This window comes from Schistocerca americana, chromosome 7 (genome assembly GCF_021461395.2).
Source record: "Schistocerca americana isolate TAMUIC-IGC-003095 chromosome 7, iqSchAmer2.1, whole genome shotgun sequence".
Taxonomy (NCBI): Eukaryota; Metazoa; Arthropoda; class Insecta; order Orthoptera; family Acrididae; genus Schistocerca; species Schistocerca americana.
The window spans coordinates 631046523-631072721 of record NC_060125.1 but is presented as its reverse complement, the minus strand read 5'-3'; the positions used below and the strand labels follow the sequence as shown (position 1 = coordinate 631072721).

The following is a 26199-nucleotide window of genomic DNA, read 5'->3' as shown; positions in this document are numbered from 1 at the left end:
GTCAGCAGTTCCACCATAAACTATCTGTGTTTGCTTCTGTGTCCAGTCTCTTGTTGTCCTGTCACTAGTTTTGTAGACTTTCCAGTGACACAACCCCTTGCTCGCAGGTCGGGCTCTGGGCGAATCCCATCTTCTCGCTGCTGGGCGACTTCCCCAAGGTGGTGCGGCAGCGTGTGGCAGCCAACAGCAAGGAGGAAGGGCGCACCAGGTCTCGCCTGCCATCGCTCTCCTTGGCCGAGATTCTCCTCATCAGGGGTGAGTAAGCACAGAGACACAGGACACTTCTCAAGGCTTCTGTCTACACTAGCACATCCTGCAGAATACTGGCATTTTTCACATGTCAACCTTACCAAAAGACACTTGCAGAAAGGGAGTGATAGGTATTGTTACCCACAAGAGAAACAGCACTGCAGAAGAAACTTAGAAAGAATCATTGCAGATGTTAGCAGTATAACTATCACATGGCATAAAACAAAAAGTGTCGCAGCTACGGATGATCTAAACAATTAATTTTGAATACTAGTTTACAACGTTCCTGCTCCAACTATATAATAAGTTCCCAAAGATTATTAATTGCACTGCTTGACAAAAAGGTGAAGTAGCCTGAGGACATGATCGGATGTCAGTAGAAGTTCCTATATGTATGCATCATCGGTGGTTTGTAAATCATTAGAGTTGAGAATCTCTGTGACAGGTAAAACGGCCACCAGAGTGCCTTAGTGTGGTTCGCTTTTACTGTTGTTACCATGTCTGGTAGGGTATATAATGGACGTGAACTGCGCCAGATGTTGACTGATCACTGTGAAGGATACATAACTGCCGCTTACACGTGAGAGACACGTTTGTCAGCACATGACAGAGTTTGGTAGCGTTCTCATTTTGAGTCTACATTTGGCCAGCTGGTCGACTAGTGCAGTATCGAGATTTGTGGGGCATTCGGATGTGACAGTGACCGGATATCTGAGGGCATGAGAGCAGGACTACTCATCGTCAAGGTTGCAATCGACCGCGTCTGACCACCACCGTGTTGTGCCCCAAACACATCGTAGCCCCTACTCCCCAGCCCTGTAACATCCTTTGTCATGCCACACCACTGGTTGGAGATTAACAGCAGCTGGAGTAGGGAGTTATCGTCGCATGTGTAGGCTGCTGTTAGCACCCCAACACAAACGGCTGCGTTTGGAGAGGTGCCTTGACAAGGAAGCGTGGACTGCTGATGAATGTTGTCACATTGTATTAGCAATGAAATGTGGTTGTTCATCACTCGTGCTGACTATCGTTGACGAGGATGGTGGTGACCCCAGAAGAGGCCCCATTATTCCAATATTTTGGAGAGTCGCGGTGTGGGGAGCCATCAGCCATGACCCTGGTCACATCTGGTCATGACTGATGGCACTCTGATGTCACGGCGGTACATCAACGACATCCTGCGTCCTTAGATCGTGCTATTCAGGTGACAATGTCACGGTACCACTTCTCAACAGCACAAAAATCGTCCACATGTGTCAGGTGTCTGTGAACTCCCGGCTTGAAGTTGAAATAATCACGTGGCCAGCAAGATCATCAGAATTTTCCCCAACGGAGCAAGTGTGAGACCAGCTCGGACGTCATGCCTGTCCAGTGTCAGTGTCCAGAATATCAAGGACCGGTTACAGCAGTCATGGCAGTTTGCCTCAGATGAGGATAGACCTGTTGTATGCAGCATTTCCAATCCATTTAGCGTATGCATTCGCGCCAGAGATTGATAAGTGCGCTTAGTAAATTTGACTCGAGTCTGTAATCACTGAAATAACATCATATATCAAATGTTCAAATGCCTCTGAGCACTATGGGACTTAACATCTGAGGTCATCAGTCCCCTAGAACTACTTAAAGCTAAATAACCTAAGGACATCACACACATCCATGCCCAAGGCAGGATTCGAACCTGCGGCCGTAGCTGAAGCGCCTAGAACCGCTCGGCTGCAACGGCCGGCCATCATACATCCTCTCAGCCCGTGAACTTCCATTCCATTTCCGCCTACCTTTCTGAGTGCTTCACCATTTTTGTCAGGCAGTTTAGTTGTTTTAAATATCATCCATCCCTAGTCCTAGCAGGACAAGATATTCTCGCTGACACGTGTTTCACTCTATGACAGGCTGCCTGATCTTATAAGGTATGTCACTGAAAAGTTAAGTCCTCCCTACTTGCTGGAGACCTATAATCAACTGCATACCTCTATTTTCCACAGGTACATCTGACTTCTTCGGACTCAACCACTACACAACATCTCTGATAACCTCTGGAAGCAGCGGCGTGGTGCCTTCCAAGACATATGACGCAGGTGTCGTCACCTCCACCATTGAAGGCTACAATACCAACTACTGGATCTCAGTGAGTACCGTAGGCCCGGGTTTCTCGCAACCCAAGAAGTTGGTGTTTCCATTATAAAGATAATGCTTGGTGACAAACGTAAATTTTCTATACAGTAATCCATCCAGTATGAAATTTCTTCAAATGTGTCGCTACTTCAGCTTGTTCCTACTCGTCGTACGAACAGTAATCACACTCTCATAGTCATATCTGCAAAGGAATCCCCAAACAAAGTAAATCACACTACTCATATATTTGCACCTGGGATGTCCGTCCATGACATGATTTTCATGACGAACTCGCGAGAATTTTCCAGAAAAAAACCGTAGCTCACTACATACTATTCCTAAAACGGATTATTTCATCTGAACTTGCAACTGAGGCGCAAGAAATAGACTGAATGATGTTTTCTATTCCTTTCTCCCACATAAACGGAGAACGTCATGTAATTGTCAGTGTCAATAAAATTCGCCAACAGCCGTATGCTTTAAAATATTGTTTTGTTTTATTGTAGGGCTACCAGCTTTAGCAATTCATTATGCCGTCTGCAGACCCCATACGCATCTATCCAAATAAACGAACTTGTCGTACAGCGCCATAAATCACTGAGTATCGTGAATTCAATAGTTATACAATTGCTTCATTCGAAGAAGTGATAACAACGATGACTTGAGGAGTATCTACGTACGAGAAGTAGATGTAGATGTAGATATAATAACAGATAAAATAAAACATTTATGAATCCTAAAAAGACAACAAGCTGTAAGTTTATATAAACACGGTCAATAATGTAACACAGGAATTAGCTTAATTTTTCTAGGAACTCTTTATCAGAGCAGGAGTGACTCATGAGTAAGCTTTTCACTTTCGAGTTGAAAATGCTTGGATTACTGCTAAGATTTTTGAATTTTTGTGGTAACTTACTAAAAATCGTCTTTCTGTAGAAGAATGAAGGAGGTGCAATCAAGAAGCTATCATTCAAGAAAAACAATTTTTCTGAATAATTCGAACATACGAGCCTCTAGCGAAAATGTATCCCAGTACAAAATTTGACTTCATTGGTTTCCTACAAAAAAGTCCTCTTCATTTTTTCTGTAGGGGTTGCACAAGGGACATAGGTAGGTGTAGCTGGATCCACAACCATCTAAGAAACTACCTAACTACAAACAAAGTACTGGACCAATAATTATCACGCTTCCATAAACATCGCAGCATAGCATATGTCTTAATGAAGGTAACAGATGATGTAAATGTTGCCATAAATGCAGAGGAGGCAACTATCATGTTCTTCTTAGTGTTCAGCAAAGCCTGACGCTGTAGACTATGACATTTTACTTGCTAAACTCAACAGCCGGAAGTTGTCGCTAAGTGCTGTGTAATGGCTTCGTTCACACCTGACGACTCACCAGCAATGCGTCATGTCCGATCCTATAAAGTCACAATGGAAGTAGGCAGTATGAGACGTCCCACAGGGCTCGGTACTAGGTCCTACACTCTTTTTATTGTACATAAATAATTTATCATCAGTATTGTCCTACTGCAAATTCCACCTGTACGTTGGTGACCTCCAGTTGTATCTAAATGCAAAACCAATAAACCTGAAGACAGATATCGAGAATCTCAGTACTAACCTGTGTGAACCATCAAAATTTATGCAGTCTATAGAGTTAAAACTTAGCCCATGCAAAAACCAATCGTTACTGGTTGGTAATTATAGGCTCATTAGCCCAAAGCATCTGGAAACCCCACCATTTTTAACCCTAAATGGGGCAAATATCATCTTCTTTCCTTCAGCAAAGAGTCTAAAAATAATAATAGATGAAAACCTAAATTGGACTCAGCACGTAACTGCAACGTGCTAGAAGGCATCAGCATCTCTCCATGTCCCACAAAAATGTAAAAAGCTCTTCACTCATGACCTGACGAAGAAACTTGTACAAACGATTATACTTCCCATTATTGATATTATCCTGCCATGTCTTGCTTAGGAAAGATAAAGGCGCCTGGAATAGGTTATGTTCATTAAATTGTGTTGTTCGACTCTTTGTTCATTTTACACCAACATTTGCACAGCTTTCCTGGCTGCGTGCAGACAGTCTCAGAGATTTCCATAACCTCTGTCTTCTTTACTCTTATCAATGAATACTTTCCCTTGCCTACCTTCTCGAACTTGACGCTCTTGCCTGAACAACACGACAGAATCACGTGTTCCTATCAGAGCAAAATCATTTCTGTGCCGCTCCATCGTTCAACCACCTTCTTGAATTCCTTGTCAGTAGGAGGAAGGAATGACTTCCTGCGTTATATTAGAGAACTAAATAACGTTTCCAGGCTCAGAAGACACTTAATGACATATCTACTGAAGGGGCAATAAGGGTTGCCACTGTCCTTGTGTGCACCCATTACTCTTATACACCCCTCTTTCTAACGTGATCTTCCTCATTTCCCAGTATTCTTAGCCCATGTAGTCTTTTTAAATTTCCTTTTCCCAGAAGTTACAATATCAGTAAACATCTATTTTGTACACCCATAAATTCTTCTTATATGTAACACTACCATTATTGTTATTAATGTCATTATTAATATCATTGTTATTATTATTATTATTGGCACTGTTAGTGGCAGTAACTGCAGCAGTGCAAATACTGTCAGTATTAACTTTATTAATCCATAGTATAATTTATTCACTGCTCCACTTCAGGCACTCAAATGATTTTAATACTATTTGTCATATTACAATAGTTATTTCTTAGCTAACAATTATGTAAATAGGTACTGTATATGTCAATCCCTCGTCCTATTTAAGAGGGGGCCAGATGGCCCTAAGCAGATCAGGTTAAGCAAGTAAATAATTAATTAAATAAATAAATGTTCTTTCAGGAGTAATTCGTTTGTCATCTTTATAAAGGCTCTGTGAGTGAGCGGTGCCTCCTTTGTTTCAGGACGTTCCATGGGGACTTCGTAAGCTCCTCAACTGGGTGCACAAGTCATACCCTGGTTACCCCATCTTCGTCACGGAGAACGGCTGGGTGGACCCTCCTGGCATACTCAACGACACAGGCCGCGTTCACTACCTCAGGGTGAGTGTGGATGCTCTCCACAGGAGTCAGTCAACATTCTCGTCCTATTTTCGACGTCAGTTACAGACTAGGCAGCTCAGACAAACAAAAGAAGTTAAGAATTTAGAAGGATAGTGTCAACGAAAGATGCAAGACAGACACGGTACCACGGAGAATTCGTCCCGACTACTGACATTTATTGTGTGCAGCACTTGAACCCTTGTATGAAGAACTACTAAAAGAAGTAATAACGCTATGAAAGTAAATCTGGCGCAGTTGAATGGCCCAAGGCGAAGTTCTTGGTAACTGGAATGATCACACTCAAATGAAAGAAATGATTAGGAAACATGGTAACCATAGCACAAATAACGTTATATCACCTAGGACAAAGGAACAAAAGAACGGAGAATCTAGTTTCTGAACCATGTAGCTTTCCTTAGCTAATGACAAGAGATGCAATGGGACTGACATGGATCTAAGTGAGAAACGGAGCTTGGGAGAAAACATGGAAACTCCACGAAAAAAGTCATGCTTGAACGTTGGTACAGATGCTGGCCTGGGCTGCAGATTGCCCTGCTGCATTCTGCCACGTGAGTCACCCGTGCAGCGTCCTCAATACATCGCAAGTGTCAGTCGAACAGCGTCCTGTGTAGTTGTCAGTGCGTTATGTCTCAGCTAACTGAATTCGAACGTTGGGATATTGTTGGTGCACGAATTCTGGGGTCTTCAGTAACCAAGGGATCAATGTCTTTGGTGATTCAAGACACACCGAATCGAAGATTTATATAGGGCAAGTTGGGAAACTTTACACTGTAATTCGGAATAACACAGGCACTGCAATATCGTAAATATCATAGGGCGGAAAAACGTCGTCCGCTAACTCATAACGCGATCGTGACGAATAGGTCATTGAAGAGGAATGTGACGAAAAATAAAGAGGACGACAGCTGCGAAAATCACTGCAGAACTAAATGTTGCTTTCGCGAACCCTCTCATCATCGAAACAGCACGAAGAGAGCTCCATAGGCACGGAACTGCAGAGCGTGCTGGAATTCTAAAACCAGTCATCAGAGATGCAAATGCCTGCCATTGGAAACCGTCGTGCCGAAGCCATTAAAACTGGAGAGAATCGTTTGGTCGGGTGAGTGTTGTTTCATACTGTTTTCAATATCTGGAAGAATTTAGGCCCAAATAGAGAAACATGGCAGAGGTTCGGAAATGATTAACGTGGTATTCCATGGACCCCGTGGTTACTCTGCAAGGTAGCATTCTGCCAAGGAATGTGACCAATCTGGCTGATCAGGTCCATTCCACGGTACAGCGTTTGTTCCCTGATTGTGCTGCTGTGTTCCAAGGCGAAAGGGCCGCTGTTCACATCGTCCGCATGGTCCAGGACTGGTTTTGTAAGCATGATGAGAAATCTGCCCTGGTCACAGCAGTCACCAGGTCTCACTACTATTGAGCCTTTTTGGTCTATTTTGGAGACAGTGGTGCATAATCGATAACCACATCCATCATCCATACCTGAGTTTGCCACTATTTTGCATGGTTTCACTTGGAAACAGTACAGGACCTACAATTCTCCATTCTGAGACGACTGGAAGCTGTTTTGAATCCAAACGGGTTTCCTACACCGTATTAGCCATTATAATGTGGTTTGCTTGTGGTGTTTCCGCATTTGCGTGAACCCCCTATACTTGCTAAGAAGGAGAAGGCCCTTAAGGTGTTTTATAAACATTTACAACATTCCGCGGGCCTGTCAGCAACTGTATAAATATTAATTTTAATTTTAAAAATCAGTTCGAGTACAGCACTCGTGGCTGCCGCATCGCGGTCGCGAAATGGGGCCGAGGAAGTTTCAAATAAGTTTTTACAGTCTGACGATAATTTATGGATTTTTAGTTTTAGCTTGACAGTGTCCTCTATGGACAAACGGTAGTTACTTTTATTCTGAAGAAGGTTGAGTTATCCCGACTGAAACCTAGGTAAATCTAGGTAATCTCTACAACTGAGACTGTTGATTTATAAAATTAAAATTGTTTTATAAAGCTAGTCACTGATTTCGAAGACATGGACGGGAGAAACTTGCAAACATTACGAGCAAAATTAGAGTGGATTAGAAAGACAGAGGACTTACTATGATTAGTTCTCTGTGCTTAAAACGAAAGACAGTAGTCAGAATGAAGGCGCAAGATTCCAGTTTGCTAGAATTGGGCAAAAGTGTAAGACAAAGCTGAAACCTGTTTTCCACTCCTTTCAGAATGTGTTTATGGTGTAAGACAAGCAGGTAATGATAAAGTACAAAGGGACAGCAACTGAAAGTTAGTTAGTTTGATGTTGTATATCTGAAGACAACATGATCCCCTCAGAGAAAAATGGATAAGAGCTCAAAGCCATGATGGGAAAAAATACAGCATTCCGGGATGCTTATGGAATGAAAATCGATGTACATTATGTGATCAAAAGTATCTGGACACCTGACTGAAAATGACTTACAAGTTCCTGACTCCCTCCACCGGTAATGCTGGAATTCAATACGGCGTTGGTCCACCCTTAGCCTTGATGGCAGCTTCCACTCTCGCAGGCATACGTTCAATCAGGTGCTGGAAGGTTTCTTGGGGAATGGCAGCCCATTCTTCACGGAATGCTGCACCAAGGAGAGGTATCGACGTCGGTCGGTGATGCCTGGCACGTTCCAAAACATCCCAAAGAAGTTCTGTAGGATTCAGGTCAGGCCTCTGTGCAGACCAATCCATTACAGGGATGTTATTGTCGTGTAACCACTCCGCCACAGGCCGTATATTATAAACGGGTGCTCGATCGTGTTGAAAGATGCAATCGCCATCCCCGAATTGCTCTTCAACAGTGGAAATCAAGAATGCGCTTAAAACATCCATGTAGGCTTGTGCTGTGATAGTGCCACGCAGAACAAGGGGTGCAAGCCCCCTCCATGAAAAAAACGACCACACCATAACACCGCCGCCTCCGAATTTCACAGCTGGCACTACACACGCTGGCAGATGACGTTCACTGGGCATTCGCCATACCCACACCCTGCCATCAGATCGCCAAACAACGTTTTTCTACTGTTCAGTCGTGCAATGTATACGCTCCTTACACCAAGCGAGGCGTCGTTTGGCATTTACCGGCGTGATGTGTGGCTTATGAGCAGCCGCTCGACGATGAAGTCCGTCTTCTCACCTCCCGCCTAACTGTCATAGTACTTGCAGTGGATCCTGATGTAGTTTGGAATTCCCGTGTGATGGTCTGTATAGACGTTTGCCTATTACACATTACGACCCTCTTCAACTGTCGGCAGTCTCTGTCAGTCAACAGACAAGGCGGCCTGTACACTTTTGTGCTGTACGTGTCCCTTCAACGTTTCCACTTCACTATCCAATTGGAAACAGTGGAGCTAGGGATGTTTAGGAGTGTGGAAAATCTCGCGTTCAGACGTATGACACAAGTGACACCGAACCACCTGACCACATTCGAAGTACGTGAGTTTCGCGGAGCGCCCCATTCTGGTATTTCACGATGTCTAATGACTACTGAGGTCGCTGATACGGAGTACCAGGCAGTAGGTGGCAGCACAATGCACCTAATATGAAAAACGTATGTTTTTGGGGGTGTCCAGACACTTTTGATCACATAGTGTAAGAGAAACGAAAGTTATGCATACAGAAGGAGAAAAAATGCTCAAAATGTTAAAAACCAGAATATTCTGCCCCAAAAATGTCTAGCAACAAAAACAGAGATTGAATGGACGTGCAGAAAATATAAAGACAGACCCATAAATGATAAAACTGTCATTTACAGACAACAGTGGGATATTGTAGAGCTCGAAAATCAACTGGTACAACTTTCTGTAGGTAGTGTTCTGTTACGTTGTTCAGTTACGTGTTTTCTGAGGAACGAGAGATCCAGAAGGTAGAATAAAATCTCATAACTAAGATATTTCAAGTTCATACAATGTGATTCTGCAACGATATATTTTTTAAAACGGTAAATTCAATCCAAAATTTAATTCTTAAGTGTTTGTCAATGGATACAATGGATAAAAACTGTAGAGGAAGACAGATATTAGAATACATCCAGCAAATAACTGAGGACGCTGGTTGCAATTTCTACTCTGAGATGGAATCGTTGACTCTGGCCAGGAATTCGTTGCAAGCCGCATCAAACCAGTCAGAAGATTGCTGACAAAAAAAAGTTCATATGCGAACCGAATGCACTTAACATGGATTTTATATGACGCTGCAGGACTACGCTGTGTACAGCAAGTACGTGTGATACATAAACAGTGAACGCAGGAGATAGTAACAAATGCAAAGTATTAGATATAGCTAGCAAATGTGTAGTACGAAAAAGATAAATTATTTGCATTGAATTGACGTATTTCAAGGAAATATATAAGTTACGTATGATCTCAGAGAATCTTTGGGATGATCGACAGCTTCCATAAGAAATGGAAGCAGATGAGACTACATAGTTTAATATGCTATGAAATAAAACGGAAAACGTTAATATTTCGGGTGACTTTGTGCCATATTCTGTTACTTTTTCCTGTCTGCCACTTTATAAATGACTGTACAGGTATCGGTAACATGTGCTAGAAACTACAGTAAACTCAATAGTGGCGCCGTGTTTATAGGAAATAACCTGCTAGCCAACCATTGTTTAAGGCTCCTCTGTATGGCATTATTTATTACAGACGTAGGGCCGTCTTCTTTTTTGAGGCAGTTAATATAGTCTGTCAATTTTAATGGTTCTTTGGGCTTAAGACACACATAAATTTAAGTTAATATTGCTTGATAACAGCTTAGAACAATTAAAAAGGGCGATCATTAAGCGTAAGAAGAAGACTATTTCGATAAACACAAAATTAAGATATTACCAGTCAGTGAATGACCCTGAGGCTTGTGCATGGAGGAGAGTCTTACCATCGTAAGAAGAGGACTGCTTAGGAAGCTAGATCTTGTAGAACGAAGGATTCTCAGAAAAAAGATGGGACCTCGAAGAACAGAGGACGTTAACTAGAGAATACAAGCAAACCGACGACTGAGTACCACGATAGTGAGGGTTTTGCACACCGTCAGGAAAAGGATGCGTCCTTAGAACAGATCACGGGAGACTGATGCAATAGATTATACAGTTTCTTGTGAACAAGAGAACAAAAGTACTCTGTATCCGAGCTTACAGTGGGATTTTGAGAAAAGGGAAATGGAAATGCCTTGTGGCTAGGGCCTCCCGTCGGGTAGACTGTTCGCCTGGTGCAAGTCTTTCGAGTTGACGCCACGTCGGCGACCTGCGTGTGATGATGATAAGAACAACACAACACCTAGTCCCTGAGCGGACTCGAATCGAGCCCGGGCCGTTAGGTATGACATTCCGTCGGGCTGATCGCTCATCTACCAGGGGCGGACAAAAAGGGAAATACAGGAAACAGAGATTTTTCACTAGGGTGACATTCAAATCCAACACCGAGATTGGCTTACGTTTCCAGAACACAATTAGACACAGAACCGAAACAACATGGCCACAAGGGAGAAGAAGGTTTCAAACTATGAGAATGAAATAATGGCGCATAGGGATTAAAAAAAAAATACAGAAGAAAATGAATTGGTCCGCGGTGATGAGGTTGTCAGACGACCAAAAGAAAGAGAAAAAGGAGGCGAACAGCAAGACAAAGGTTTCAAGACGAAAGCTCCACAAAATGGTGCTGAAAATTAATCCCATACTGAAAAACATATTAAGTATTTTCTTGCGAATATCACAAAAAACCGTCGATTAGACAAAGAAAAACTTTGAAAATTATCGTCTAACAGAAACAGAGGGCGGGTCACCAGACAGAAAATGAACTACCCTCTCAATGACAAACAATGCAACCGCTCTTTAAAGATAGAGCTTATTGCTGTTTCTAAATCATATGTTTCTCCCATTAAGAATGGTACCTATCTATCAAAGGGCAGCGAAACAGACAGTTTTTGTCACACGTCAGTGACTAGGAGCAGCTATGCCTCGGCCGGATAATTGACTTCACTGATTGCCGCTTCTTGTCCCACATTTCCAACCACTGATCCTCCATCAAGCGTTTGATTCTGGACCTCAGCAGTGAGATCACTCATGAGGGGGAGTTATTTCGTCTTCAGGTAACTATCAAATATACCTGAGGGCTTGTATCAATCACGGTCCAGTTCTCCATAACTATGCCCTCAGTGTCCAAATTAAATAGTTTGAGCGCTTAAGTACACAATGACGAATGTTGATGGGAATCGTTGAACGAAAAACTTTCAGCGTGTTGTAAGTTCTGGTAATATCCAGACATGTTTTTAAGTACACAATCACGAATGTTGATGGGAATCGTTGAACGAAAAACTTTCGGCGTGTTGTAAGTTCTGGTAATATCCAGACATGTTTTATCAGTGTTCCACTAGTCGCTCGGATATCCATACTGCACGACCGCTGGAACAAAATGAATACATCTCTCCAGATGTAGACAGTGATTCTTTATGACATCACAATGACTCTCTTGTTTGTTGCAGGGCTACATATCAGCTATCTTGCGCGCCATCAACGAGGATGGTGTTCCAATGATTGGCTACACGCACTGGAGTCTCATCGACAACCTGGAGTGGATATATGGCTACTCGTGAGTATTGTCGATAATAACGATCTAAGAATGCAGAGCTAGATGAAACCTCATAGCAGATAAGTGCAGCACTTTGGCTATTTAGATTTCTGTGCAGCACTGAAATGTGCACTGCAAAATGTTCCTGGCGTTATCTCCTTTATTTCCCCTTGCCAGAAGTGACGGATACACTACTACCAGTGCACTGTCTCACCATCATTCCACTGTTACTGTTACTGCACTACCTGTTTCCAATTGCAACTTATAGGAGCACCTCAGCAAAAAGCTCTTGCACTGATGTCCATAATATTCTATCTCGTATTTCTGTCAGATTTAAGAAACATTTCTTAATCTCTTATTAACTGTTGAGATCAGGAAATTACAGCTGTTTTTTCGTGTTGTTGCTCAAACTTACTTGCGGAAAAAAATCGCCGCAGTAAGAAGGAGTTGAGCGACATAAACGAACGTTACTAGGCGTGTTTCTACAACTGAAAGATGATGTCTGTTCAGATTTCACGAAAGTCTCATAAGAGTGGCGTTAGTAGCGCCAGCTTGAGAATGCAAATCAGGTTTGCTGTAACGGTCGTGAGCGTTAGTTACCATTGAGATTGGATGTAGTGAGTTCATGTTATTCAAGGTTGCCTTTAAGGCGACAAAGACGCCATTATTAATACCGTACTGATTTTGAACGATGTCGTTTAATAGGGTTACGAAAATATGAATGTTCGTTCTGCGATACTATAGAGAGACTTGGCAGGAAAGTAGCCACTGTACATCATTGCTGGCAGCGGTGGTCAAGAAACTGTACGGTCTCAAGAAGACTGGGCTCCGGACGGTCAAGTGACGCTACCGAATGGGAAGACAATCGTTTTCGGCGTATGGTTCTGGCGCATCGTACTGCGTCTGCAGCAGCGATTTGATTAGCAGTTGGTATCACAGTGACACAACGACCTATTGTGAATCGATTACTTGAAGGACAGTTCCGAGCCACACGCCCTATAGCGTGCTTACCACTGATACCAAACCACCGTCATTTTCGACTTGAGTGGTGTCAAGTGAAAGGTCACTGGAGGGCAGGGTGGAGGTCTGTTGTGTTTTATGATGAAATCTCTCTCTGCCTCAGTGGCAGTCGTGACCGTGTGTTGGTTAGAGAGAGCCAGTCGAGTGCCTGCAACCATCCTGTCTGCATGCTAGACACAGTGGACCTGCACCTGGAGTTTTGGTCTGGGGTGCGATTTCGTATGACAGCAGGAGCACTATCCCACACACTAACAACAAATAGATCAATCTGGTGATTCGCCCTGTTGTGCTGCCATTCATGAATAGAATTACCGGGCGTGTTTTCCAGCAGGATAACGCTCGTTCACATACCGCTGTTGTAACCCATCATGCTTTACAGAGTCTCAACATGTTTCCTTGGCCTGCTCGATCACCATACCTGTCTCCAATCGAGCACACATGTGATTTCAACAGACAAGAACTCCAGCATCATCCACAAACAGCATTAACAGTCCGTGTATTGACTGACCGAATGCAACAGGCATGGAATTACATCGCACTAACTGACACTCGGCACCTGTACAACACAGTGCATGCACGTTTGCTGGCTAACATTCAACATTCTGGCGTCTACAGAGCTTGTTACTGTGCCAGCATTTTACATTTGCTGTGTCATATCTCGCCCTTACATTAATCTGTGAGCTTGCACTATATAGTGTATTCCCTAAATTTCATTACTGTACATTAATTATTGTTTGGTGTTGCGATTTTTTTCCCTGTCGTGTGTATTACTGCAATTTTTCTCCAAAATCAATGACCATTCTGTGTTGCACTACCTACATACACCATGACCCGTTTAACGTCCACAGCTAGCAAATTTCTGTGAATTACGATTGGCGGCGATATGCAACTATGATCCTGCCACATACAGAGCTGATCCAGAAAGTAAGTAGTGTTTGCGCATGTCTCCCGCCCGTCTGACTTCACGTTTGTCGCAAATGGGCATTTACATCCTTGAACTTGATAACGAAGTAGCTTAGCAATGAGGGTTGTCCAGAAAATAAGTTCCAATCCGTCGCGAAATGGACACCACAGTGAAAACCCGACGAAGCTTTGCACAGATGTGTTTGGTAGTGTCTCCAGTATGACCGTCGATCGCATCAAGACGCTCTTTTCAGTTGTGAGCGCACTGTGAGCGAGTAAAGGTGCCTAGAACAACTATGTCTAGGAGGGCCCGCTGAGAGGTTTCGCCTTAATGAATGCAGCCCGCCTAACACAACTGCCACGCACTTCCTTCTTCATGGCAATTCTCAGCCGCACTCTGCAGGGGAAGTGAAGGCGCTCCTGCAGCCTTTCCGGTGGGAAGTGTTCGATCACTCACAACACAGCCCTAATTGGCTCCTCCTGACTATTATCTCTGTTCACATGAAACGCTGGATAAGAAGACAATACTTGGGAGCAGGCTGAGCGCTATAGACAAGTGTAGAGAATTATTAGAAAGCACAGACAGCTGCCTTCTACGACGATGTTGTTGGAAATTTGGTATAACGGCCCGAGAAATGTCTAAGTCGGAGCGGCGACTATGTAGAGAAGTACAGGGAAAGTGTAGCTGTTATTGTTGTGGTCTTCAGTCCTGAGACTGGCTTGATGCAGCTCTCCATGCTACTCTATCGTGCGCAAGCTGCTTCATCTCCCAGTACGTACTGCTGCCTACATCCTTCTGAATCTTCTTAGCGTATTCATTTCTTGGTCTCCCTCTACCATTTTTACCCACCACGCTGCCCTCCAATACTAAACTGGTGATCCCTTCATGCTTCTTCTCTCCAATTCTATTCAATACCTCCTCATTAGTTGTGTGGTCTATCCATCTAATCTTCAGCATTCTTCTGTAGCACCACATTTCGAAAGCTTCTATTCTCTTCTTGTCCAAACTAACTATCGTCCATGTTTCACTTCCATACATGGCTACACTCGATACAAATACTTTCAGAAACTACTTCCTGGCACTTAAAGCTATACTCGATGTTAACAAATTTCTCTTCTTCAGAAATGCTTCCCTTGCCATTGCTAGTCTACATTTTATATCCTCTCTACTTCGACCATCGTGAGTTATTTTGCTCCCCAAATAGCAAAACTCATTTACTACTTTAAGTGTCTCATTTCCTAAACTATTTCCCTCACCATCATCCGACTTAATTCGACTACATTCCATTATCCTCGTTTTGCTTTTGTTGATGTTCATCTTATATCCTCCTTTCAAGGCACTTTCCATTCCGTTCAGCTGCTCTTCCAAGTCCTTTGCTGTCTCTGACAGAATTATAATGTCATCGGCGAATATTAAAGTTTTTATTTCTTCAAGTGTAGCTAACTATTGCAAATAAAATGTTTCTGAGTTTGACTGTGGTTTCCATTTAGCGACCGTTCGGTACTTTCTGGACAACTCTCGTATTTTATTTTATTATGATAACGCCTGAAATCATTATTTGTCAGTGATCATGTTTGAAAGAAGAGATCGGCCCGCCAGCTGTGAATTGAGAGGCATTATCAAGTTTCTGAATGCGAGAAAGTTAGATCTTGTAACATTTATCGGTAGATCCGTCTAATTTACGAAAAGCACGTGAGAGGTGAAGGTATAGTGCGAGTTTTCGTTAGGATGCTTAACGAAAGAACCAAGAATATCCACGATGAGGGACGCAGTGGGGTGCCCGTCGTTGATTACAGAAGAATTGGTTCGCTGCATCGACAAGCAAGTTCGTTGCAACATAACGGTTAAGACTTCTGATTTGTGAATGCATCTTCAAAACATTTCACTGGCTTTATTAAACGTTACTGTGACTTAACATTTGCACTACAAAATGTTGTCTTTGCGATGGGTAGTGAAAACTGACGTTCAAAGAGGTAACGGAGCAGCCTTGGAGTTTTTGCAGCGTTGCGCTACAAACGGAAGTGATGTTTTGAAAAGGATTGTCACAGTTGATGAGACACGAATTTGTCACAAGACACCAGAAACGAAATGGTAGCCACTGGAATGGCGGTATACCGGTTCCCCGAAACCCTAGGAAGCAAAGCAGAGTTTTTCTTCAAGAAAAATCATGTGCACCATGTTGTGGGACTGTCAAGGAATTTCATTAGTGGACTGGATGGAAAGAAGCGTAACAAGCAACGCTGCAGTTATCTGTGAGGGACTGAAAAAATTATGGCGCGTGGTGGAACAGAGGACATGGACAACTTACCTATTTGTGGTATTGTGTTCGGGAAGGACAATTCGTATACCCACCTCGTAACGATGACGCTGGTTGATTCCTCTCGCTGGGAACAATTCTGTCGACTTCTTTACAGCCGGGACCCAGCTCTGTCCGACTTCCATTTGTCTTCTCATCTCATGAAATTTATTGCCAGCCAGCACTTTGGAAGTGATGATGATGTCCAGGTAAATGTCCAAATCTGATTCACGCCCTAGGCGCCCGAATTCTGCAAAGCGGGTCGGTAGCGATTGCTGCCAAGATAGCGCTCGCACCTTAATTCGCATGGTGAATATGTCGAAAAGCAGTTTAAGGTGTATAGATTGTTTCGTAATGAAATTTATAAATTTCGAAACGGTACTTCCTTGCTGGATCAACTTTGTAGTTATTTTTCCTTGTCAGGTCCCCACTTGTTTTTATATTTTCTCATGTTTTCAGTTACCTTTAGTTAAGCACTATCTGAAAAAAGAGGCTGCACAAATAATAAGATAGATTTTGATAAAATTTCAAAGTGGTGCGAAGATCTATAGCTGTCTTTAAATGTTCAGAAATGTGAAATTTCGCACTTCACAAAATTCAAAACTGTGTAGTATCCTCTGACAAAAATATTATTGACCTTCATTTGGAAGCAGTCAACTTATACAAACACTTGCGTGTAATAATTTGTAGGGACATGAAATAGAATGGTTGCATAGGCTCGCCAGCCGGGGTGGCCGAGCGGTTCTAGGCGCTACAGTCTGGAACCGCGCGACGGCTACGGTCGTAGGTTCGAATCCTGCCTCGGGCATGGATGTGTGTGATGTCCTTAGGTTAGTTAGGTTTAAGTAGTTCTAAGTTATAGTGGACTGATGACCTCAGAAGATAAGTCCCATAGTGCTCAGAGCCATTTAAACCATTTTTTTTTTTTGCATAGGCTCTATTGTAGGTAAAGCAGGGGGTAAACTTCAGTTCGTTCGCTCTGGGCAGCGGGAAAACACAATGAGTCTACTAAGGAGGCTAGTTTCTAACACTTGTACGACCCACCGTAAAATACTGATCAGGTGTAAGGGACTTGTGCCATATAAGACTAACAGAGGGCGCTGAACGTATACAAAAAAGTGATGCTGAAGAAGCTAAGGCGCTTGTAGATAGAAGCCGCTATCCTGAAAAAGCGAAAAAGTTTCAAGTAATTGCATAGGTGACGAATCTAGGAATATACTACAAACGCCTACATATCATTTGCGTAGGGGCAACGAAGATACGACCAGACTAATTACAGTGGACGGTATAGACGTAAATGTAGATGTAGATGAAGTAGATATGGAATCCCGCACAGAACCTCTGTCGTCCACCTATCACACTTGCACCTCGCTACTTCTCCCATCTAGCTCAATTTAATTTTCATTCTGGCAGTAATTACACCTTCTCCTCCAGTTTGTTCCCAAACTGATTTTCTGTTCTGTGAGTAATTCCCAACATGTGTAACCCGATGTTGTTGGATGGTTACAACTTTTAAAGTCCGTGATTCGCTACCATGTTTTTAGTTGAGGTACGCAATAAGCACTGCATAAGGCGCAGCACTTTTCCACAGACAGAAGTTCGGACTGCACTCCGTGGACTACGACGATCCAGAAAGACCCAGGACTCAGAAAGCTTCGGCGAAAGTCATCGCAGACATCTACAAGAACAAGGCCGTGCCGTGGGAGGACTTCCAGAATGCCGACACCACGCCACCATCTTAGTTTCCATGTGCATATATTATCCGTGGAGCTCAAGTGCCAAATAAATTTTGCATTCTGACAGACATCATGCTGTGTAGTTTTATGCACCACAACCCGTCCACATTCAGCACAACAACAGGTACTAAGCAATAACACTACTTCCTCTACATGGTTACTTGCAACTACTTTACAACATACAACACTCCTGCCTGCAGTAAAATGATAAAATGCCTTAAAGCAGTTGAATATTCTGCCATCTTTCCCTTTAAATTTTCCTGATTCATGTTCAAGTGTATCTGTCATACATTACTGACTTCGAATCCTGACGATGGATTTTTTTTTTTTCACTTTCTGAACTCAGAACATTGGACATGTAGCATTTGGATTCCCAGCCCGTAACTGAGTACTCACGACATTCTTCACACTTTCCATTTGCTACAGCTAAGCAGCATACTTCTTGATGGCAGTTTCAAGTTGTGACAAACGTATTCCCGAAATTTCATATCCTCCAAGTAGATCACAGGTTTGCGTTACTTCGTCCTCACAGATTTGTGCTCCAGGATTTTTCTTCGAAATACTATATACAAGTCTGTGATGGAATGCAGGAGCTGCAGTTCAAGAGAAGAAGTTTCTCAGTGTCCAGCTACACCATTCGACCATGACTTTCGCTACAATGAGCTATAGTAGAAGGGGTCTATACTACAAGTTGTAGAAGCCAGTCTGTCACTTCGGTTTACCGTGATAGTTTCAAGTATCTTCTAGTATAAATCTTCTCGCACATTTTCTAACCATGTAGCGTTTGACATGTTCAATCATAAAGTGAGAGTAGTACGTGGAGTGATCATTTCTCCCTCACTACACACCTGGTATGCAACCGATGTTGAACACCCAAATATATGGAACGGAGGATTGGCGTTTGTCGTGAAACAATTGTCAAACAACGTTGAAATCAGGGCCTACCGTACAAATTATTTTTGAAATTTTCTTCGATACGACAGTTAGCGTAACAAAGAATGACTGTGGCAAAGTATCACTACCCTACCACAAAAATTTAATATCACACTCTATTACCACCACCTGTGTATGGAACCTGACTATCGATGCTGTGCAGCGACACACATTTGTTTCTGTTTTTCACCCAGAAGTAAAATATGGAATATAAAACGCTAATATTTGGAGCGGTTGCGGTCCTGTCTTTCAACATTCCGTAATCACACTACGAGGCACAAAAATCATATAAAAGTATAGCCTCCAAAATATTTAACACATAAATTTATAAAAACGAAGCAAACAAATTTTGTAAAATACTTTTCATAAAAATGCAATTTAAATGAGCACAATTCTTTGAAACGATGACTCACAACGCCAAATTACTCTCAACACAGTAACTGAACACCAAATGCATTGCTGCTGTAGGACAGAAAAAAGAAAATAAAAACACATTCACTTCTACATTCGTGTCAGCACAGTCACCCTGGATTCATACGCTCCCATTTATCCAACACTGATTATAATAAATTATAGCAGTCCCTCTAAGTTAGTGCAATTTATTTGCAGAAACGATATATTATTTCACTGCGCAAGTTGCTAGGTACAATGGAACATTACTTTTTGTATAATTTTTAGCCAGTAATTATTTAAATAGATTTTTAACTAAATAGTCACGCTATTGATTACAAAATCAACAATGGTTCGGCTGGGGCACACTGCCACAGATGTTGTTACGTAGGAAAATGTCACCAGCAACGTCGGCTTACCAGAAACTTTGGCTTCATTAAAGAGAAATTTCACACTTGTCTAATCATAATACGTGTCCACGACTACTGGTATGGGCATCTTCTCCACACACACATAATCTTGATATTATCCATTTACAAATCCTCTACACTCCGCCATGTGTACGTTCACATTCCTTGGTAACCACATTCCTGCTCTCGTGTGTTCGTCACGGAGCAAACAGTTGTTTCAAAGTGATTCAGTGCCCTACTGATCATTTGTAAAATATGTGTTGTTTACTGATATCTTCCACTGTAAACGTGTATTTTATCTTACTAGAAGTTCACCTTGATGCAGCTAGATACACAAGTAGCATATAGTACAAAAGTGGAGTGAGGTACAAGCAGGAGATGCTACAGTATGTACCATTCCAGTGCGAGACTCCACCAATTGTACTGAAATTGCATCTAATTGGTCGGCACATTGGCGCCACAACGCCTAACTCCTCTTCTTAATTATTTATACACTTTTCATTATATTTAACCTATTTTTCAGGATGACAATGACGAGTCTACCGTTTTTGTTTACTAAATTTCACTAGTTTTGAGAAACATAAAAGTAATGATATTACAAGTGAAGTGCTTCGGACACTTTCGGGTCGCCTTGGCGCGCCTGGAGGACAAGTACTTGAGCTGCGCTAGTCAGTCTGTTTCGGGTGTTCTTCAGAGCCGGACGTGTATCTCTGTTTCGGGCGGACATGTCGTACTCTGTGTCGGAAGTTGTCAGAAAAGTTCCCGTTCTATTTGGAAAGCTATGTCAAGTGTTGTAGAAGACAGTGTAAAAACTGATATTTTAAAACATAAACAAACAGGATACATTAATGAGAGGTTTCGCCTACCATCATTGTCAGCACTACAGATCTTGCTCTCTGTAGACACAGAGATTAACCTTGGCAAGTGGCATCCCCCAAAAAAAGCACAAACATAGGTTTAAGTTCGAGATGACAGCATAGCAGCCTCCGCCGAAGAAGATCCCACAACCGACGAGCTGTCTTCTGCGCTGGGTACACAACTTTAGAAGATGACAGGTTGGTGGAAAGACCGGTTAGGGACTGTTAATCAATTTTTACAGATCTCTCCAGCTTCCAGATCTGACTTCCAACACGACAACGTATAATTTATAACATTTCCATTGCTTGGTACACTTTTATGACAATTTTACACGTATACATTTAAAACAAAATCTGAATATAACCATTTACAGAAACGTGAACTTACGTATTGAAAGCAGTTGAAGTTACCTAAACGGTGAGCAGATGGGATCATGGATGCGTCAACATGCGTGTATGCACAGCTAATATAGAAGACATACTTCGTAAAAATAACATCTACGTGTATAGCCTCAGTATTACACAAAACATGCCGGTGTCACTGCGTGTTGGTGTCACTTACTACCCACCATCGAACCTGACGACCACATACAAAATTACGTCAGTCAGTAATTATTTAAATAGATTTTTGACTAAATAGTCACGCTATTAATTACAAAAGCAACAATGATTCAGCTGAGGCACACTGCCCGTAACTATGGAAAATGAATCCCAGTGCACTTGAAACACCAGGAACACATTTCAAACACACTTTTGGGCCTAATCATGACAGCTATAGAAAAAATGTACTCAAATTAACTCTGGTGATGCTGAGGGAATTAGATCAGTAAATGAGACACTTTAAGTAGTAAAGGAGTTTTGCTGTCTGGGGAGTAAAATAACTGATGATGGTCGAAGTAGAGAGGATATAAAATGTAGACTGGCAATGGCAAGGAAATCGTTTCTGAAGAAGAGAAATTTGTTAACATCGAGTATAGGTTTAAGTGTCAGGAAGTCGTTTCTGAAACAATTTGTATGGAGTGTAGCCATGTATGGAAGTGAAACATGGACGATAAATAGTTTAGACAAGAAGAGAATAGAAGCTTTCGAAATGTGGTGCTACAGAAGAATGCTGAAGATTTGATGGGTAGATCACATAACTAATGAGGAGGTATTGAATAGAATTGGGGAGAAGAGGAGTTTATGGCACAACTTGACTAGAAGAAGGGATCGGTTGGTAGGACATGTTTTGAGGCATCAAGGGATCACCAATTTAGTATTGGAGGGCAGTGTGGAGGGTAAAAATCGTAGAGGGAGACCAAGAGATGAATACACTAAGCATATTCAGAAGGATGTAGGCTGCATTAGGTACTGGGAGATGAAGAAGCTTGCAGAGGATAGAGTAGCATGGAGAGCTGCATCAAACCATTCTCAGGACTGAAGACCACAACAACAACAACATAAAAAAATCGATTAATCTGGGACACATATTAGGTAATTCAGTGTCCTAGAATGCCCACACAAACGTCATTACCTCAGAAGCAAGAAAGAAGAAAGAGACGTAATACCCTCAGATTGACACGAGGAAGAATGGATGGAGCCAGTGACGCCACACGAATATACACCTACAAGGCGTTCATCAGAATAATTCTTGAATACACGGTGTCTCAACTGCGTATAAAATGAAAATCTACGAAATATTCTTAACAGAAAAGAGGACACTGATGGCACCTGGGCGACTAGCCCCAGAATTAGAAATAATACCATCTAAACACTTACGAACGTCACGCATGTATAAAACTGGTGGTTCTCCCTAATATCTGAAGTCAGCTAAGACCAACAGAAACCTCCAAACGTAACAACCGAGCCCTTGACAAAGACCTTTACCATGCTAAATCATTTTACTTTTAAATAACCTACACCAGTAAATACGACGGGTGTTCAGTAAGTAAAGCAATACCTTTTTTCTCGGCCAGTTTCAGCAAATACGAGGGGCGATCATTTGTTTCTCTGGCCCAATTTTGATTGAAAGAATGCTGAATTTGCTGTGGGACATCGTGGAATATTCCCACTTCAGCACCTATGCTTTGATAAAGCTCCTGTTGGTGGCAGCCTTCAAAACGGCATTTGTAGCGGATGTATGTCTCGAGCAAAGAGTTGTAATTGCCTTTATGTTGGCGCATAACCAGAACATCACAATATTCATCATAGGCGCTGGCAGAATGTCTCCGGACACCCGGCGGTGAACAGAAGCACGGTGAGTCGTTGGGCGAGGCATCTGTCATCATCACAAAAAGATAGTGCAAACCTGTCCAATCTTCCGCGTGGCTCCTGCAATGTTGGAACCCGAGCGTGTTCGTCGCCACAGAAATGCAAAGTAGCTTCTCGTTCTCCATCACTACGCATGTCCTCATACAAGTCTGAGCAGCCCAGAGGAGCTCACAGAATTTCACAGGGTTTTTATTGGTCATCCACCCTACAGACCGGATTTCGCACTCTCCGAATTCCATCTCTTTAGCCCACTGAAGGATGCATTTCGCGGGAAGAAGTACCTGGATAGTGGGGAGGTTTTTGATGCAGCAAGATGTTGGCTCTGGCGTCCACCAGTAGAGGCCTCCCAGTGAGGGCAATAGCGCTCTGGTATGGCCACGGCCACGGCCAGACTTGCGGCTGGTCGGGTGCGGCCGGGTTTGCGTGGAAAGGCGCCACGCAACGCGAACGCACACCCAGCCGGCTCGCACTTTGTCATGCGACCAGCCTGCCCGGCCAGCGCGCCGCTCCGTCCAAAGTTGCACGCGGCTGAATGCGGCAGCGCGCACGTTGCACTGCCAGTGTGCGGCGAGCCGTCAATGCGGTTCCAGATGTCGAGATATTTTGCATTTTATTACTTGTCTGCTGCTGCATGTCTGCTGAAGGATCTTTCTGTCATCATGGACTTTGATACGGAGAAATATTTTTTGTAAACATAAGGGAGACGTCTGCTTTGTGGGACTTGTCATCTGAAGAATACAGGGTGGTCCATTGATAGTAACCGGGCCAAATATCTCACGAAATAAGTGTGGTGTGCGTACTGTAAGACCTTCAGTACGCACACCATCAGATTAGTTGACTTGTCGCTCTAACGAAGTAGGCGAGTGTCAGCAATTTGTCTCGTGCTCTTGTCGTGGCGTGTTTATTTTCTGCCGTTAAGTCAGACGATAGAAATGCCACTTGCACGCATAGAGTAGCAGATTCACGGTGACCAACTTTAAACAGAACTTGATTAATATTCACACACCTTTCTTAAAATAATAACAAGCGTAAAAATTACTTAACTTGGTTCTGGAGGCTATTTACAATTGACAATCTGAAGTTCCTTCGGTATTGATACGTTAATCATATTCTCACATATATCTCTGATACCTGACAAAAGTGTCTATACATTTATCTTCAAGGCTATGTACAGGAATATGGTAATCTTATTAGGCGCAGACTGAAACTTGACTATAGACCGGTACAGACAAATGTAGAATTCGTACAGACTGGTACAGACTAAGGCAGACTTGTACAGACTGGTGCAGACAAATGCAGATTCACTAATCAGAGGTCTGTACACTCGTTATAATACCTCACGTGTTCATGTATCACTCCGCGGGTGTGATCAGCGAGGAGAAAAGGTTCTATGTTAGCAGCAATCTCATTGGCTGCGTTACATATTAATACGCGGATTGGCGGGAGCAGCATTTGGTCCGTCTCTATGGCAGCGCCATCTCGTAGTGCGGAGACGGACGAGCGCTGCGCTTGCGCTGTTGTGCTCAGCAGGGCGCGCTCTAGTGGGAAAGTTGTGTATGTGCTGACTACGTGGAACAATGTACACAACAATAAGCATCAAAGGAAAAAACTACAAAGAATGAAACATGTCTAGCTTGATGGGGGAAACCAGATGCCGCTATGGTTGGCCCGCTAGATGGCACAGCCATAGCTCAAACGGATCAACTGCGTTTTTTTAAAATAGGAGCCCCATTTCTATCACATATACTTGTAGTACGTAAAGCAAGATGAATGTTTTAGTTGGACCACTTTTTTCGCTTTGTGATAGATGGCGCTGTAATAGTCACAAACGTATAAGTACGTGCTATCACGTAACATTCCGCCAGTGCTGACGGTATTTGCTTCGTGATACATTACCCATGTTAAAATGGACCGTTTACCAATTCCAGAAAAGGTCGGTATGGTGTTGATCCATGGCTATTGTGATCAAACTGCCCAACACACGTGTGCTGTGTATGCTGCTCGGTATCCTGGACGACATCATACAAGTGTCCGGATCGTTCGCCGGATAGTTACCTTATTTAAGGCAACAGGAAGTGTTCAGCCACGTGTGAAACGTCAGCCACGACCTGCAGCAAATGATGATGCCCAAGTAGGTGTTTTAGCTGCTGTCGCGGCTAATCCGCACATCAGTAGCAGACAAATTGCGCGAGAATCGGGAATCTGAAATACGTCTGTGTTGAGAATGTTACATCAACATCGATTGCACCCGTACCATATCTCTATGCGCCAGGAATTGCATCGCGAATACTTTGAACGTTGTGTACAGTTCTGCCACTGCGCACAACAGAAATGAAGGGACGATGACAGATTTTTTGCACGCGTTCTATTTAGCGACGAAGCGTCATTTCCCAACAGCGGTAACGTACACGGGGATAATATGCACTATTGGGCAACGGAAAATCCACGATGGCTGCGACAAGTGGAACATTAGCGACCTTGGCGGGTTAATGTATGGTGCGACATTATGGGAGGAATGATAATTGGCCCCTATTTTATCGATGACAATTTAAATGGTGCAATGTATGCTGATTTCCTACGTAATGTTCTGCCAATGTTACTACAAGATGTTTCACTGCATGACAGAATGGCGATATACTTGCAACATAATGGATGTCCAGCGGATATCTCGCGTGCGGTTGAAGCGGTATTGAATAGCATATTTCATGACAGGTGGATTGGTCGTCGAAGCACCATACCATGGCCCGCACATTCACCGGATCTGACGTCCCCGGATTTCTTTCTGTGGGGAAAGTTGAAGGATATTTGCAATCGTAAACCACCGACAACGCCTGACAACATGCGCCAGCGCATTGTCAATGCATATGCGAACAATACGGAAGGCGAACTACTCGCTGTTGAGAGGAATGTCGTTACATGTATTCGCAAGACCGCTACGGTCGCAGGTTCGAATCCTACCTCGGGCATGGATGTTTGTGATGTCCTTAGGTTACTTAGGTTTAACTAGTTCTACGTTCTAGGGGACTAATGACCTCAGCAGTTGAGTCCCATAGTGCTCAGAGCCATTTGAGCCGTTACATGTATTGCCAAACGCATTCAGGTTGACGGACATCGTTTTGAGCATTTATTGCATTAATGTGGCATTTACAAGTAATCACGATGTAACAGCATGCGTTCTCAGAAATGATAAGTTCACAAAGGTACATGTATCACATTGGAACAACCGAAATAAAATGCTCAAACCCACCTACGTTCTGTGTTTTAATTTAAGAAACCTACCTGCTACCAACCGTTCGTTTAAAATTTTGAGCCATGTGTTTGTGACTATTACAGCTCCATCTGTCACAAAGCGAAAAAATT

The 26199-nt window shown here is 42.9% G+C and overlaps 1 protein-coding gene across 1 annotated transcript in view; it reads left to right on the top strand.

Annotated features, from left to right (window-relative positions):
- LOC124623156 (myrosinase 1-like) overlaps positions 1-18005 on the top strand; it is a 61806-nt gene extending 43801 nt beyond the window's left edge. The window contains exons 7-11 of the mRNA XM_047148947.1: positions 108-255; positions 2232-2374; positions 5296-5433; positions 11958-12064; positions 17855-18005. Coding sequence (XP_047004903.1) covers positions 108-255; positions 2232-2374; positions 5296-5433; positions 11958-12064; positions 17855-18005 — 687 coding nt within the window. The remainder of the gene's footprint in view (positions 1-107; positions 256-2231; positions 2375-5295; positions 5434-11957; positions 12065-17854) is intronic.
- Positions 18006-26199: the final 8194 nt, after the last annotated feature.